Genomic DNA, 18,241 nt, shown 5'->3' with positions numbered 1-18,241 from the left:
TCGAAAATTATGATAAAAAAATTCATGATGACCACCACCATGATGATGATGCAATGGCTACGTTTGGTTTGAATTATTTTCATCCAGAACAACGAACAAAAATGATGAAAATACTATTAAAATATTCAATACAAATCGACGAATTGATAGTGGACATTGATTTGGTGGAAAAAAATGCTTCATGGTTGAATGATATTTTTTTATTGAACAAACGAATAATTAATCACATTGAACTATTGGAAAGTATTGATCTACCAATCGGTGATGATAAATGTGATGAATTATGTATTGATTTCCGTAATCAAATGCTAATGAGATTGACGAAATTACAACGAAAAATGATTTGGACATTTGTGAAATTTTTAAAACACATAATTGATGTGAAATTGGAACGAAATCAATTGACCAATCAAACATTGTTGAATAATGTTGTTGAATATTTGGACAATGTACTTCAGGAAAGAATAAGACCAAATTTCGAATTCATCATTGACATTTGGAATCAAATATTTGATAATGATGACAGTGAGCTAAACGAATCAAATCATGATGATTCGAAAATGTCCGAACTATCAGATTGTTACATATCAGCATCATCATCACCATCATTAGATTCTATAATGAATTATGACGATAATGATGATGAACGAGAATTTAGTCAGAAATTTTCCTGGCCATCCGAAGATGATGGTATGGATTTTGAATATTTTTAATTGAATTTTTGATTTGATGAAATTTTTTTTGAAAAATAAAATATTTATTAATTAAAATCAAAATGTAATAAAATCAAATGTTGCAATCAATCAATCAATTCATTCGCTATCGGATTCCGTTTCATCATCATCATCGTCATCATAATTTTCGCCATCATCATCACTGTCGTCATCATCGGATTCTGTATCTTTTTGTTTGGAATTGTCATCATCATCATCATCGTCAGTATCATCATCATCATCATCATAATCTGATGATGGTTCGTTTGTCGTCGTAACAACATTTTCATCATTTGATTTTATATTAGTAGATTTTGTCACCAAACTTGATTCATCTTCTGAATGTAGCAATTTTCTGTCATGAAAAAAAGAATGAAAAATTAAATTTGTAACAAACACGCTCATATATCTTACGGTGTTGTAATAGAATCTTCCACCGAAGGAACCGGTGCCGATTGTGATTGTTTTACAAGAAAACTATTTATCAAAATTAACACGACAATAATCGTGATACCCATCAAACGATAATTATTGAATTGAATGGCCATGATGATTATTATTGGTCTTTGGATAAGAATTACACTGAAAACCAAAGATCCAACGAGATTTCGGCTTTATATATTTATAAATCCGATTGGTTAATTAATGACGTCAAATCAAATCAATGATGATTTGAAGAAGAAGAAGACGAAGAAATTGAATGTATAAAAATGAGAAATGTCAAACTACTACAACTAACACTCCACACGTTAAAAAAACACACAAATCAAAACCTTGAACAACAACGAATGAAAAAAAAATCTCCCATATTGATGAATACCTGCATTTATATATTAATTTAAAATCACATGATGATGATAATATCATTGACAATTTACAAAATGGTAGACAGTTTCGTTTTTTCTTTTTTTTTAGAAAAAAAATTGAAATTTCAAATATGAACAAAATTGTAATCAAAAACGATGAAATTTGTCAATCGCGTAATCATTAGACGTCATATAATTAATGAAATGATGAATTTTTTTTTTGTTCAATACAAAATTTCCACTCATTTGGTTTCATCATTAGTATATCTCACACTAAATGATTCGATTTGAATCATCATATTTCAACTAATAATAAACACAAGGATTCTTTCAAGAAATGAATAATTTCATATATCATCACCATCATCAACATCAACAACATCATTAATGATTGATTGATTGAACATCAATCAATCAATTATCAATTATGTAATGTACGATGGTAAGGATAATTATGGTTTTTTTCCCAAATCATCATTATTTTATTATCTTTATTCATAGATGATACATACATTTCCCGTTGGTTCATCATTATCATCATCATCATCAACATCATCATTAATTGAACAATAACAACAACAAAAACAACAACAACAACATCAACAAAAATAACGACAAATTGCAAAAAAAAAATGAAAAAAATCAATATTACCTGAACAAAAAAAAAATATATGATGATCATCATAATCGATTTATATATTACTATTAAATATGATAAAATTTACATTATCATGTTCATTCATGATGATGAATATTGATCCACAATGACAATTAAAATTAAAATTATCATCACTAAAATCCATAATGTTATCAATGGTGGATATAATAATGTTGTAATTGTAATTTCTTTGAAATTTCATTTAATTAATCGATAATAATAATAATAATAATAAACGATCATCAATCAATCAATCAATCAATCAATCAATCAATCAATCAATCAATCAATCAATCAATCAATCAATTCAATTCATCATTTTAAAGCTAAAAGACATTTATATATTTGTAATAATAATATAATAAAATCCAAATTCACATTTTTTTGTTGCCATACGTAATAATAATGTTGTTATTATTATCGTTATAATCATCATCATCATCATTGTCATTGTTTTGAAATTGTATATAATATGTTCGTACTTTTTTGTAAAAATTCTTCTTCTTCTTCTTCTTCTTCAGCCACACATTGAGGAGAGAGAGAAACAAACGAAAAAAAAGAGCCAGAAAAAACTAATATTTAGAAACAATTGATGAATCGGTAATAATATAATGGGTAGGTGGGTGGTAGATTGGTTGGTTGATTGGTATACATCTCATCGGACATAATATAATTATATATAGTTGTTAAATGGATAAAAAGTGTGTGTTGGTGTTGGTGTGTGTATGGTTCGGTATTTATGCAGCATGGTAATTCATCAGTTCAATCCAAAAAAAGAAAAAAAAAACATTGATCCATTCATAAATTAAATATATCATCTATAATCCTGGTGGTGGTTGCTGTTGTTGTTGTTGTTGTTGTCTCATCGACGGATTACTACCACCACCAACAACAACATTGGATGTTGTTTGATTTGAATTGTTGTTTGTTGATAACATTTGGCTGAATAAATATTGATTCAAATTATTTTGTTGATGCTGCTGCTGTTGTTGTTGTTGTTGATTTCGCTGCTGTTGCAATTGAAGAAAATGCATTTTTTGTTGCAACATTTGTTGTTGAAATTGTTGTTGATGATTATTATTCGGCAATGGTGGTGAACAATTCGGCGATGTTTGCTGCTGTTGTTGTTGTTGTTGACCAGCGTTTTTCCAAAATTGTACCATTTGTCTAAAAATTTTCAAAACAAAAATGTTTTCCAATAAAAATTTATCGTTTTAATCATGAAAAAAAATAATTTACCTTGGTGATTGTTGCTGGAAAGCACCATTTCCATTCAAGAATTGATGATGACCACCATTCTGCATCTGTTGTTGATGGCCAAATGAATTTAAATCATTTTGTTGTTGTTGTTGTTGTTGTTGAAATTTAATGTTAACATTTGGTAACAATTGTCTTAATGAATTCTGTTGCTGTTGCCATTGTTGTAGTTTATTGTTTGTTGGTGATGATGGACCACCACCAACCATACAAAGTCCATTTTGATTAAATCCAAATGGATTATTATTGTTAGATGATTGTTGTTGCTGTTGTTGTATAAAATGATCCAAATTTTGTTGCTGTTGTTTTTGCTGTTGTAACAAAGATAAAAGACTAAGATTCTGATGCAATGCTGATTGATTATTAAAGAATTGTTGTTGTTGTTGTTGCTGCTGCTGCTGCAATTGTGATGGTGATGAACGATTACCAAATCCAATATTATTAATCGATGGTTGTTGTTGTTGTGGATATAACGAATTAAACAACGATAAATCACCATTTACATTTGTTGTAAATGGTAATGATGATGATTGTTGTTGTTTTGTTCGTCCATTGTTTTGACATTCAACAACACCATTATTATTATTATTATTATTACAACCAATATTCAATAATGCTAAACGATTCAATAATTGATTTGTTTGCTGTTGTTGTTCCAAAAATGAATCACAACCAAAATGTTGTGATAGATTTGTTGTTATTGATGAATGCTGTTGATTTGATGATGATTGTAAATTATGAATATTATGAATATGGCTATTATTATTATTATTATTCGGTTGCATCATCATTATTCCACCACCATTGCTACCATTTCCATTGCCACCAACAAAACCATTATTACTGGCTCCATTTATTAAACCATTATTATTATTATTATTAATTTGATTCTGATTTCCATTCATATATGATGATGTCGATCCTAACATTGCTTCCAATGTTAATGATATTGGATCAAAATCAAGATCGTCATCATTATCATTATTATCCAATACAATATCATTATCATCTTCGTCATTCGATTGATTTGTTATTAGTGATTGTTGTTGATGTAATAATTCTTCTTCCGTACAATGTTGTTGTTGTTTGGCCTGTTGTTGAATATTATCCGGTGTTGATGAATTACTATTACTACTACTACTGCTGCTATTACTGCTTTCATCACATGAGAATGATGAAGTTCCTGAAGATGAAGATGATGAAAAATTGGAAAACATTGATGGTTCAACAACAACATTATGATGATGATGATGATGTGTATGATGATGATGATTAGGTGTGGATGAAAGACTTGAATTCCCACTTGATGAATCAGAATTATGTCCATTTGTTGTTGTTGCCACCGTATTATTTGTTGATTGTAACGAATTATGCTGCATTATTCGTATGGCCTGTGTTTTTTCAACCATATTCATCGATGTTGTTGTTGTTCCTGATGATGACGATGATAACCAACGTTGTTGTTGTTGTTGTTCACAATCAATCTATAAATGACAAAAAAAAAACAGAAAAAAAACATTATTTCAATGTTGCCAAAAATAAATGAAAATCGCAGATTCATATCATTATCATCTAATTTGATCATGGTGGTTAATGGTAAGGGAACAAAAAGATTTTTAATTTTTTTTTTTAGTAAAGATGAAAAAATTATCAATTAATGTAATGTGTAATATGTGGTGTGTATGTGTGTAATCGAATGATGAATATAAATCAGTAATGATGAATATATCACGAATTAATTGATCAGTGTTTTTTTGAATGATGAAACTTTTCTATAACTAAAAATAAGAATTTCGATCATGATCAACAACATTATTGCCAGCCAACGATATGAATGGTGATGATCGTTTCGTTGATAGCTGAGCAATTCGAACATTCTGTTGTTGTGAATGTGAACGACGATAAAATATTCGACTTGAATAACGAACCACTTGTCCATTATTGTCATTATTATTTTTATAATGATGATGAGAATTAAAACTTTCTTTTTTTCGTTCATTTCGCACAAAATCATCATCAACATTTATGCAACGATTTTTATCATTATGGACACTAACCATTTGGTCAATATTATCAAAATCGCCATTGGAATTTTGTCCAAGTTCATTTGATGATTTCCGATAATGATTTTGCTGTTGTTGTTGTTGTTGTATGGGTGGTGAATTAGAAACTCCTCTCCCCGTAGTAGTAGCATATGGCCTTTGTTGTTGTGTCAATTTTGTACCATTAGTCTGAATCTGTTGTTGTTGTTGTTGTTGTTGCTGCTGCTGCTGTAACGTTTGTTTTTCCTTTTCCCGTTCGGCAACAATAATATCAAGATAATGTTGTATCAAACGTTTTTCATATTCTGTATGTTTTCCTGCTTGCATTTCTTCTTTCGTAAATGATGCTTCCTGTTCAGCCATTTCATGTAAATACATGCCTATTAAAAATGGTGGACATAACATTGGTTAATTGAAAACAATAAAAAAAAAAAAAATTTTCACTTACAATCTGGTTGTTTAGGACATGATTGACTACGTAGCCAATGTGTACAATATTTTGTTGTACCTAATGATGCTTTTACCGATGTCAAAATACTTCCACCTAAAGTTGATATTCCACCACCATTATTAGTCATTAATTGATTTCTAGATGTTTTTGTCATCATTTGGATACCGTTTTGTTGTTGTTGTTGTTGCTGCTGTTGAGATTGATTCTGTTGAGATGAATCATTCAATGTTTTAATCGCTGCAACAGCATCTTCAGGCCTTGTATATGTTATATAAGCCGAAGATGAATTGATGACCATTTTGACAATTTTTCCATATTTCGAAAATTCTTTCCGTAATTCATCCTGTGTAAATCTTGGCGATATACCGATCACAAACAACAAATTTTTCTGTACAACTCTAATTGTTGAAAGATTTTGTTTGTTGCCTAAAATTTTTTTTTTTGTGAAAATGAAAAACAAATTAAAAGATAAAAAAAAATTATGAAATATATAGTGGATATTACCATCTTTCAGTTTTTGTTTTTCTTTTTGTTTCTTTTTCATTTTTTTCAATTCTTCCACACGTTCAATACTGATTGCAGAGAAATGAATTGGTGAATCAGGATAAGGCTAGAAAAAAAAACGAAAAAAAAAATTTGAAAATAAACACTCAATAGAAACACACAAAACACATACTTGTCGACAAGCCGGACAAAGACCATTATCATCATTTTTCAAACGATGCCAACAGAATCGACAAACTTGATAACCACAAGAACAGGGAAAAAAATCGAGATCATCGATATCCAAATTTTCCATACATAATGGACATTCAACAGAAACATCATGATAATCGGTGGTTACTACTATTCCATTATTACTATTATTGTTATTGGCAGTCAAACTATTTGTTGTATTTGTTCCGATTACAGTTGCAGCCTGTGGTTGTTGTTGTTGTTGACCAGTTCGATAAGAATGACATCCATTCGAATGTTGTTGTTGTTGTCCAGTTATTACAATGGCATTGGAACCATTATTGTTAATCATCGCTGTTTCAATATCACTTTTAACCATTTTTATTTTTATTTTTTGTTTTATATTTTGGTTCGTTACAGGTTATTTTTCAGTTCAGTTCAGTTCAGTTCAGTTCAGTTCAGTTCAGTTCTATTTGGTCTGATATATAAATGTTCCAAATTTCAATTCAATCCAAAACGAATAACTACGATAATTTCAACACTATTCATAGGGATGAGAAGAAAAAACAAACAAAATTTTTCAAATTAATTGATATTTTACACACACACACAAACACATCTAATATATCAAGTTTTTGCATTTGCTAAACAAGACAAATATGTTGTTGTCGATATATGTTCAATATACAAATAAATATTGATGATGATGATCATGATGATAAAAAAAAACACAAAAAGGGGCATATTATAAAAAAAAATGTGTAATTTATATTCACACATACAACATATTGCGTCCCTATAGGTCACATATATATATATACAGAAATTAGATTATCAAATCATCAACACAGATGGTATATATATACAGTAGACATAAAAATAAACACACACACACACACACACCAACACGTATATACAAACAGATGTTTAATTAAACATCATGATCATCATCATCCGCAGCAGCAGCAGCACATCAATTATTAATAAACATTAGATTGATCATTGAAAATAGAAAAAAAAACTTTTTTTTCAAAATAAACAAACAAAAAAAAAATTTCCAAATAATAACAAAACATTAGATATGTACGTCATCTATGGAATCTATCTCTCTGAAACAAAACAAAAAAAAATGAACAGATATTTCACCTGGAAACAAAAAAAAAAAACATCCACCATCAATCGATTGACATTGATTAACAAATTATTAATGAATCAGCTATTCATTATCATCATCATCATCATCATTTTGTTTTCATTATAAATCTCTAAATTCATCATGTGTTTACAACACACATTGTAAATAGACAAATAGTTTTTTTTATCGCTTTTCTTACGAAAAAAAAACAACAAAAATATATTATTCATCTGACTATAGTATACTAAAAGAAAATGAAATGAAATCATATGACAATTATAATATATGATGATAATGAAGAAGAAATCAAACAAAATTACGTGATTACACACACACACACACAAAAACACATAATCAAATTATTGAACATCCACGCTGCGCACATATAAAAATTGATTAAATTCAGATATATATCGCACACACACACACAAACACACGTTTGGGAAAAACAAAACCAATTTACATTGGTTGAAACTCTCTATTTTTTTTTTTTTAAGATGATGATCCAGAGACAAAGTGAAAATGAAAATTGAAAAAATTACAAAAGAAAAAAAAACCAAAATGAAAACAAATTTTGTTTAGATTACCAGAAAACAAAACAAAACACGAACACGAACAAGATTTATTTTCTTCGATTTCTAAACAATAATACCAGTGGAAGCCATTCATTGCTTCTCTACAACCCTCTCTCTTAAATTCAACAAAATTGAATGTAAAAAAAAATCAAATAAATCAATGACGTTGTATATAAAACGAATGCATACATAGAGAGCCAAAAAAAAAACCATCTCTGTAATAGAAATCAAAAATACGGAATCCAAAATAAACATCACAGATTCTTCATCCAAAAAAAAAAAAATGTGCAAATTTGATTTCAACTAGAAAAAAAACAAAATGTTTACAAACACACACACCAACATTACATGGATAATAATGGACCTCGAAGAATAAAAAAAATTTTCATAAACAAAATAATAATAAAAAAAGAAGGCCAAAATAATAAAAATTCAACTCTTTGATAACTAATTTTTTTTCTTGTAAACAACATCAATTAAAAAAAAAAGAAAATGAAAATGAAAACAAACAAACCAATACAGAGACAGACAGACAGTCAGTCAATGCTGTTGAAACATTCAACAAGGAGACAGACCATTTTTTTTTCTCTAAAATGGAATAAAGAGAATCAGGAATGAATGGTGAAAAAAAATATGAATCATTATCATCATCATCATTATGGAAGAGAAAATCAAATACAGGTCCACATATCATTATTATGGGACCTATAAGAAAATTTTAGCAAAAGTAAAAAAAAAAGTCGACTTTTTTTCTATTCATCATCATCAGCCAACAGCAACATACGTACACACACCACCACCACCACCATCATCATCATCATCATCATGATCATAGCATCATCATTATCAACACTCTTGGCCTAAATCTTTTATCATCATCATTATTTTTCTTTAAAAAAAAGACTAGTGACTCGCTCGCTTGTATATATATATATTTTATATGTGTGTGTGGTGTAGCCACCAAACATGGTAAACACACACACACATAAAAACACATCATCACCATCTCAAAATAAATATATATGGCCGTTATATATGAAAAGAAAAACATTTTTAAAAAAATTCAAAACAAAATGATACAATGACCGAGTATGAATGAATGAAAATGTCAACATGAACATGAATCGATAAATTGAAATCAGTCAAATGATCAATATATAATTGTAGAATTTAAAGGATTTCATTACAACATACAAATGTATGTGTTTGTGTTGTTGGTCATTAAAAAAAATCGATTTATTGTAACTGTGTAATAAACGAACGAAAAAAGAGAAACTTTTACAGCTCAAAAATTTTTTTTTTTTTTTTTTGAAAAACAAAAAATGAAATAAAATGAAAAACTAAAAACGAAAAAAAACCTGTGTGTATACATGTGGCATATAAATTGACAGACACACCCAGGTATTAAGTAGTTTGAAACATATATTCACATTCAATCAATACATACACACACACACACAGGTGTGTGAATGATATTAATGAATTTTTTCAACAACAACAAAAAAAAGAATCGTAATGATTGTTTGTTCATTGATGATGATGATGATGATGATGAACACACATGTTTTCACATTCAAACCTTTTTTTTCCAATTGATCGCCTTTGTTTTCCACACACACACACCAGAATTTTGGTCGCTGCCATTGTCAATTTTTCATAATCGTCATAATAATGATAATTGGCACACACACACACACAATCATTAAGTAAATGAACTCGGAAGTTCATTTATTTTTCAATTTTTGTGTACCAAAAAAAAACTTTTTAATGGATGAAAATTGATCAAACAATTACAACAGTGTGTGTGTGTGGCAGCAATTGGTAAAAAAAATGATAATTTACCAATTTTCAATTGAAAGTTCAATTGAAATAAAAAACAAACAAGACAAGAAAAAACAAAACAGGCTAGATCGGGTTAGTTATCAAATATGGTTGAATGAAAAATTGGCCAATCATTCATTCTGTTTTGATCATTCATTCAATCAATAATTACATATATCAAAAAAAAAAACAAAATTTGGTCACCATATATTTAAATAAATGTGAAAAATGCTAACACTAAAACATTTTGCACTTGGATGATGATGATGATGGTGTTTCAATGTTTAGATGTAATAATCTGTGACCAACCAACTAAACGAACGAAAAAAAAAATGATGATTGATATCTTGATTCAATGTGTAATAATAATAATCCGATAAAGTCAAACATCATCATCAATAATAATAATACAAAAATGATGATGATGATGAAAGTAAAAAAAAAAAACACACATCATTTACATACACAAACGTTTTAAATGTCGCATTAAATTTTACAAAAAAAATGGCAATTTTTCCATCATCATCATCATCATCATTATTGTCGTTGAAGATGATGACATTTGAATACCATATATATATATAAATAAAGCCAGGAAAAAAAATTTGGACGATTGGTTTCATTGTACATTTGTTTTCTGTTTTGTTTATCATCTGGATTCGTATATATTGAACAAAAATCCTTCTTCCTGGACATACAATACACACGCACGAACACACACACACACACACATAAAATCCAAATATACAGAGAAAAACCATTCAGTTTGAATCATATATCATCATTGTCGAAGCGAATTATGAAAAAAATATATGGCAAATACCTATTATCATCGAGAAAATTAGATCAATTTAAAAAAAAATAATACACACACAGACATCAAATCTTGGCTTACCTTGATTTTTAAAGTGGTTTTAAATTCATCAATTTTTTCTCCAAAATAAAAAAAAATGAAAGAATTCGAACTTGATTGATTGATGGAACAAATTTCTGATATAACCAAACAAACAAAAAATCTGGATCGAGATTAGAAAAAACAAAATTTTTTCTTTTCTTTTCTTTCTTTATTACGTAGGTTTTTCCCTTCTTCTTCTTCTTCACAGTTGTTTTTATTCACTCACTTGAATATACACATACACGCACATACACACATATAGATAGATTGAAAAATAAAGCAATGAGCCGTAAATCCACGATCAACAATATATAATGGATGGATGAAAAAGAATACCATTCACAAACATATATATATAGAGAGAGAAAGGGATAATGATGAAAAAAAAGAACGATAGGATTGTATATTAATCGAATGTGAATGAATAATTAATAGAAATATATTTATATATATATTGATTCAATATATACATACATACATACAAATCTTGAGACGAAATAAGAAATTGAAATTCAATTGAATTGAATTGAAGACGAGGACATCAAAAACGCACACATACACAAAAAAAACACTTAATATATAAACAGCGAAAAGAAAAAAAATTAACAAAACAAGATTTCAAGATAAATCTGGATGATTCTATCAATTTTTTCTATTTTTTTTTTTTTTTTGGATTTATGATGACGATGATGATGTAATGATGTTCGATTTTTTTTCAAATTTTCTTAAAATTCAAATTTTCTTAGATTTGTAAATATTCTTTTATATATATGATTTATATTCAATTCAATTGATGATTGATTTTTTATTTATCAATAATTTTTTTTTTCTTATTGATATAATAATAAACACACACACAAGGGAAAAAAATTTTTTTTCTTTTATTGTCGTCGTCGTAGTCGATGATGATGATGATGCTAGCGATATTTGCATGGAAACAAGTGTAACATATACACAAAACAAAACAAAATAAAAAAAAATAAAAAAATAAAAAAATTCACTCAAGATTCACGTACAAAATACGAGATGATGAAGAGGAGGATGATGATGATGATGGATCATTCCTTCATACTGCTAGCAATTTATTCATTCTTTCATGTATACGTATATGCTGGATTCTTATTTTAATATTTTTTTTCTTTTTCTCCCCTTTTTTTTCTCACCATCATAATCAATTCATCCTCCTCATTTATTTATTTTTTTTTTGTACTTGTTTTTAATACTCATCAATACTACTACTACTACTACTACTACCACTGCTACTACTACTACTGCTGTATTTCACACAGGTGTTAGTTTTTTTTTCTCTCTTTTTTTACAAGCGACCCAATTCATTTTGTATGCTACTACTTTTTTTGTTGTTGTTGTTGTTGTTGTTGTTGTTGTTGTTGTAGCTGAAAATGATGTCGCTGCTATCGTTTTTGTTCTTATTCATAGATGAAATGACGATTTATTTTTTTTGAAATTTTTTTTTAAATTCAAATTTTAATCCTCGTTGAATGGAAAAACAAAAATCAGAGAAATAGAACAATTAATATATAAAACAGTAAATAAAATGTAAACGGAAACGATCAAAGTTTATTTAGATTTATGATAATCAACAACATTTCTTGGATTAATCATTTTTTCTTTCAACATTTTTGGCTGTCCATTACAATCGGTCAGAAATTTTCTCATAAAAAAATCAATAACACAAATTGGTGCAATTGTTTGCCAGAACCAGATTCTTATTCGTTCTGAATAACGTGCCACCGTATATGAATATTCTACCTGTGTTGTGGTAACCGCTCGTTCCATTGTACGAACTACCTGTTCGATTTCTGAACGTGCACTATCCATTGCTTGTGTCATTGTACGTACGAAACCTTCATGATATGATCGGCCATAATCTTTTCGAATCGATTCTTCAATTTGATTCCATTGTTGTTCAAATTCGGCAATCAAACGTTGTTGATTGACCAGATTTGTACTAATAATAAATGGATTTAAAGATTATTTTTTTTTATATATATATTCAATTAATTTGTAATGAATAAAAATTACCGATAAAGATGTGGTTCAATCGATACAACTTCAATATTCCATTTAGCTAATTCACGACGTAATCCATCAGTGAATGCAATGACGATAGCTTTCGACATACAATATGCAACAAAACCGGGCATTGTAAAACGTCCGGCTAAACTAGCTATATTTACAATACGTGCTCGACCAAAATGATTATGTCGTAATAGTGGAAGAAATGTTTTCGTCACTAGCACAACACCCATTCCATTTACATCCATTTGTTTGGTGAATGTTGACATGTTACCGAATTCAATTTCACACAATGACATAATACCGGCATTATTGACGATAGACCAAAGTGAAATTTCCGGTTTTGATTGTAAATACATTTGAATCTGTTCACGGGCATTATTAACACTTTGTTCATTGGTTACATCCATTTCAATGATGAAGATTTTTTCATAATTTTTTTCACATAATTTTTTCGCACCAATCGATTGTATCGATAAACAACCGGCAATAATATGATAACCTTGTTGATGAAGATTTTGTGCCAAATACAAACCGAAACCAGAATCACATCCTAGTGAAGAATTTTTTTTTTATAAAAATGACAATCAATCGATCAAACAACAACAATCAATACTAACCGGTAATCAAAATAGCACGTTTATCCATATCGGATAGTCGATGATTTTTTGGCAAAATATTTGTCGAATATTCAAGCCAATCATGAATGAAATAGGCAACATTCCATGCAACATAAATGATGAATAAATTGAACAATGTATCCTGTAACCATTGTATGATGGCATGAAATGAATGTATTTGACATAATAAGAATAATATTGTCAACAATGAAATGAAAATGTAATGTCTAATATATAAATATGGCTGCTGTTGTTGCTGCAGGTGATTCGCTGACGATAATGATGGAATGTTTGATGATTCATTTCGTTTCATGATCAAAATTCAATGAAGAAGAAGAAAAAGAAGAAGAAGAATAAAATGTGAAGTTTTCATACAAAAAATGATGATACAACTTTGTTGATGGATGAAGAAAACTCAACAAAAAAAAATGGATTCGAAATTGTTGCGTACGTTTTCTCTTTTCATTAATTTTTACCACTCTTTTTTTTCACATTCAAGTTGAATGACCGTGGATCAAAAAAATTTTTTTTTTTTAATTTTAATCTTTTTTTTTCTTGTTAGCTAACATTAACATCTCTCTCTCTTTCTTTCTCTCGAATAGATGCTCGATTGATTGACTTTTGCAATCATCATCATCATCATCATCATCGTTTTATTTATTTAGGACACACATCATTTATTTTGAAAGATTCGTTTTTTTTATATATTTCGAATATAGAAACCAGTTCGTCGTCGCCATTGTCGTCATCATTGTCATCGTGGTCGATGAAAAAAAAACACCACAAGTGAGTTATTTTTTCATTGAAAACATCACCTTTGAGGTAAAAAAAAATTGTTTATTTTGTTTAGGAGCAAAAGAAGAAAAAAATTCACAATATGCACGAATCACGAATCATGAATATGGAACCGAAATAATTTTCAAGATTCTGGACCTAATTCATTGGTAAATGAAAATAAAAACATAAAGAAAAAAAAGGCCATCATTTTGGTTGAAAGAATAATCACACATTCAATGGTTTACATTCATTCATTCATTCAAGTTTACATTGATTGGATTTTTTTGAAATTAATGTGGCAGATTTTTTCAAATTCATCAATTCTATTCCGTCATTGTTGTTGTTATTCGAATCGGTTGCCGATGATTTCATTGTTTGTCTAATATTCGAACGTTTGAATGCCATTTTACATAGATTAACCGATGGTGCTTCAAACAGTACATAAAGAATGTAACCGAATGTCAATGAAAATAATGTATGTCCACCGATTCGAAAAATCTGCAATTGAAACAAACAAACAAACAAACAAAATGCAAAAGAAATTATTAACGTAAGAAAAAAATGGAAAAAAAATCAATTTACCGAATTATAATGGGAAATTGTATGCAATTCACGTGATTGATATGAATAATACCAAACGACCAATGATTGTGTTAGATATATTGAAAATGTAAGCCGTGAAAATGGTTGAAAAATTTTTGCTGATAAAAATCTGGATACAATGTCTACAATTATGGCCAAAAAAAAAACATAAATCATCACGTTATGGCCATCGTCATCTGATACATACTTTTATCCGTTTCCGTACATGATGCATACACTATCCAACCGATGGCGAATATCCAAAAAAATCGTTTTATACCAGTATATAGAATGGCTATAAGCGATGAATCGGGAATATATTCCATCTGTATGAATGGATATGTTGAAAATGGAATGACCAATGCCAGAATGATTGCCGCCCACCATAGAATCAATCGAATATTCTAATAGATAAAAAATTATTATTGATTGAATTTTTTTCTCCAGAATTGAACAAACTTTTTTCAAAGAAAATCGCCGATTCTGTAATAGTCCTGCAATCAATAATCCGGTAAAATAAGCAGAATAATGATTGAATGTATAGATATCAATCATACTGAAGGCAACGTTCAATTTACTGATTTGAAAATGATTTTTACAAGAATTCAATGATTCAAAATTAAAATCGAACAGATTTGTTTTTCAACTCACTCAATATCTGGTTCCATGATATGTACCAGCGGTACCCCATAATACAGATGTATAAAAATCGGACATACAATGGCCATGGCTAATGTGACGATATTGGCAATCAAACCGGCCTTATATTCATATGCATAAAGCCAAATGAAAAAATATGCCACAAGATTAATTTGAAAATCAGCACTCAAAAACCATGTATGTGATCCACATTGATCAGTCAAATGGAACCAATTTGATATGAATAAAAAATTTGTCCACCATCGTTGATAACATGGCTGATGACCATAACGAAGATAATCCCAATGCATCATTGGTCCATTGCCTAATGTTGGCCATAAAAATTGATAACAAAACATTCCCAATAATGGTGGTGCAAATCTTAACCATCTGAGTAGTATATATTTCCAATATGGTACTGATTGAAGAAATGCTTGACGATTTTTCATTGCCGTATGTAGTGATATAAGGCCACTTGTAATGATTGATTAAACATATACATATTCAGTTCATACAAAATGAAAAATAATTAACATTATTACCTGATGATGAAAAAACCGGACACGGATAATGATCCACTTATGACAAATTGTGTCCAAAAATCTCGAACTATTTGAATACTATTGGCAAAACGAGCTTTTTTCAAAAGAACAAAAAAAAAATGGTAAGTTATTCATAACACACACACACACATATTGTTATAAATGAAACATACAAGCAATCATTGGTTGATCATAAAGACCTAATGGTGCAAAATTTGTTGTATGACATGTTATCACCCACATGATCAATAAAAATCGCAGCCCATGAATGGCAGTCAATTCGGTGTGTGGTGTTGTCAATGTTTCACCTGGTTTTACCCGATGATTATTATCGTATGTAGTTATGGTAAAAAGTTTTTCCGTATTATACAATAGACTAAATCCTTTCCAAAATTCTATTATTATCGTATCGTTATCATTCATACAACATTGACGTTTGTAGCAATCGATTATTGTTCCAATGATTGCAAATGAAATACAGATGCTCAATACGAATCTTTATTGAATGGATCGATCAATTCGATAAAGAAATAATAAATAATTTAGCAATTCATTTAGTTCATATTTAACTAGATTTGAACATTACTTACATTGAAAATTTTTGTCCAAAATCCAATTCATTGGATTCTTGTTCCATTCTTGTTTGACAGGCTTCCACTTGGATTGTAAATTCAAAATTTTCAAACACTTTTCGTGCTATTTGTTCAATTTCATTACGTTGACAAGTACTTGGCAAACATAAAGCACTAACAATTCGATAATAGAAACGATAACGTGGATCATTCCACCATTTTGATGGCCATCGATTTTCATATCTAGTATGATTGAAAATGATTTTTTCATTTACCGGTGGTATCGGCAAACGTATGGTCATCAGACAATATCTTGCCTGTATCATACGATCATTATGATGATGATCGATGGCTAAACATTGATCATAATCACCAAAATCGGTTATAGTTCCGCTTATAAAACCTGGTCTTATTAATCGACCACTAGAATCAAACACTAATTTTTTTTTCGTAATTAACGTGATTATTATGATATTTTTTTTGATTGATTAACTTACTTAATGATGCCCATTCCAATTCTGGCTGTGTGAACATCAACTGCAATGAATGGCGACATTCTCCAGTAAGATTTCCAACATTAGCAATCGATTCATCATATAATGGCCTAAAGAATTGATGGGTAAATTTTTGTCCCAATAAATAGATATGATCAAAATTTTTCATAAAACGTTCAGTGTAGATATTTGGTTCATCATCATCATCATCAATATTATGACTTTTAGCTACAATGAAAACATTGGTGAACAGTAATGAATAGTAAAAAATTATTAACAAAAAATAACGCATCATGATTGTTGATGTTATGTTATTGAAATTGAAATTTTCAAAAAAAAAATTGTTTAAAATTCAAATGTAAAAAAAAATTTGGTTAAAATTTAAAAATGTGGTTAGATTTTTTTTTTTTTTTTTTGAAAAAAAATGATAAGTCTTTATTTTAATTGATAATAATAATGTTACCTTGATTGATTTTTTTTTTTAGTTACAATGAATGTGATTGATGAATTGTATACCTGTCGCTCGTTTTCACATCTCATGTAAGGATTTTAAATATATATAAAAAAAATAGATTTTTTCAAATGTAAATCCTTACAAGCTAGATGTGTTTCGAGAAACAAGATTTTCTGTGTGTGTGTGTTTGGTGATCACATTAATCATTGAACGATTGGTTAAAGATTAATTGATCATCATCATAATCATCATCGTTATTTTTTCTTGAATCTTGATTGAATGAATGTGACAATTTTTATGATTATTGTCTAGCATTTTTATCTTTGAAATGATGATTTTAAGGAAAAAAAAAAGAAACGAAAGAGAAAAAACTGGCCTACCTACCGATATATACCTATGGTGCAGAAAAAAAAACAACAACAACAACAAAATATAGTTTTGATATTTAGATTTCCGATTTATCATCATCATCATCATCATCATAGTATATGATGAT

General features: G+C 28.8%; 4 protein-coding genes across 13 annotated transcripts; all 4 read right to left on the bottom strand.

Moving 5' to 3' along the window:
* Window positions 1–735: 735 nt before the first annotated feature.
* LOC124491180 (uncharacterized) lies at window positions 736–1,516 on the bottom strand. The gene is made up of 2 exons (XM_047053805.2): window positions 1,128–1,516; window positions 736–1,068 (listed from the first exon to the last, which is right to left on the bottom strand). The coding sequence occupies exons 1-2, from the start codon at window positions 1,259–1,261 to the stop codon at window positions 813–815; spliced, it is 390 nt and encodes a 129-aa protein (XP_046909761.2). The 5' UTR covers window positions 1,262–1,516; the 3' UTR covers window positions 736–812.
* An 846-nt stretch (window positions 1,517–2,362) lies between these two features.
* LOC124489896 (uncharacterized) lies at window positions 2,363–12,029 on the bottom strand. Of its 9 annotated transcripts, none has more exons than XM_075734737.1 (9): window positions 11,503–12,029; window positions 11,029–11,253; window positions 6,604–7,143; window positions 6,432–6,537; window positions 6,093–6,353; window positions 5,925–6,020; window positions 5,492–5,856; window positions 3,417–4,918; window positions 2,363–3,344 (listed from the first exon to the last, which is right to left on the bottom strand). In XM_075734737.1, the coding sequence occupies exons 3-9, from the start codon at window positions 6,979–6,981 to the stop codon at window positions 2,996–2,998; spliced, it is 3,057 nt and encodes a 1,018-aa protein (XP_075590852.1). In that variant the 5' UTR covers window positions 6,982–7,143; window positions 11,029–11,253; window positions 11,503–12,029; the 3' UTR covers window positions 2,363–2,995. The 9 variants fall into 9 exon arrangements, with proteins under 9 accessions (XP_075590852.1, XP_075590853.1, XP_075590847.1 ...); XM_075734738.1 differs by having other exon boundaries at window positions 11,507–11,992; XM_075734732.1 differs by having other exon boundaries at window positions 5,925–6,353; window positions 11,503–12,023.
* Window positions 12,030–12,584: 555 nt separating this feature from the next.
* LOC124491177 (retinol dehydrogenase 7) lies at window positions 12,585–14,246 on the bottom strand. The gene is made up of 3 exons (XM_047053802.2): window positions 13,686–14,246; window positions 13,072–13,618; window positions 12,585–12,997 (listed from the first exon to the last, which is right to left on the bottom strand). The coding sequence occupies exons 1-3, from the start codon at window positions 13,996–13,998 to the stop codon at window positions 12,607–12,609; spliced, it is 1,251 nt and encodes a 416-aa protein (XP_046909758.2). The 5' UTR covers window positions 13,999–14,246; the 3' UTR covers window positions 12,585–12,606.
* A 53-nt stretch (window positions 14,247–14,299) lies between these two features.
* Window positions 14,300–17,616, bottom strand: LOC124491107 (nose resistant to fluoxetine protein 6). 2 transcript variants are annotated; one of them, XM_075734731.1, is made up of 10 exons: window positions 17,295–17,616; window positions 16,816–17,233; window positions 16,399–16,721; window positions 16,226–16,319; window positions 15,696–16,157; window positions 15,504–15,621; window positions 15,253–15,448; window positions 15,045–15,187; window positions 14,732–14,960; window positions 14,300–14,618 (listed from the first exon to the last, which is right to left on the bottom strand). In XM_075734731.1, exons 1-10 carry the CDS (start codon window positions 17,584–17,586, stop codon window positions 14,605–14,607), a joined length of 2,289 nt encoding a protein of 762 aa, XP_075590846.1. In that variant the 5' UTR covers window positions 17,587–17,616; the 3' UTR covers window positions 14,300–14,604. The 2 variants fall into 2 exon arrangements, with proteins under 2 accessions (XP_075590846.1, XP_075590845.1); XM_075734730.1 differs by having other exon boundaries at window positions 14,708–14,960; window positions 17,295–17,613.
* Window positions 17,617–18,241: the final 625 nt, after the last annotated feature.

The sequence above is a fragment of the Dermatophagoides farinae genome, chromosome 10 (assembly GCF_024713945.1).
Source record: "Dermatophagoides farinae isolate YC_2012a chromosome 10, ASM2471394v1, whole genome shotgun sequence".
NCBI classification, from domain to species: Eukaryota; Metazoa; Arthropoda; class Arachnida; order Sarcoptiformes; family Pyroglyphidae; genus Dermatophagoides; species Dermatophagoides farinae.
The sequence above is the reverse complement of the archived record's forward strand: the minus strand, read 5'-3'. Positions and strand labels throughout refer to the sequence as shown.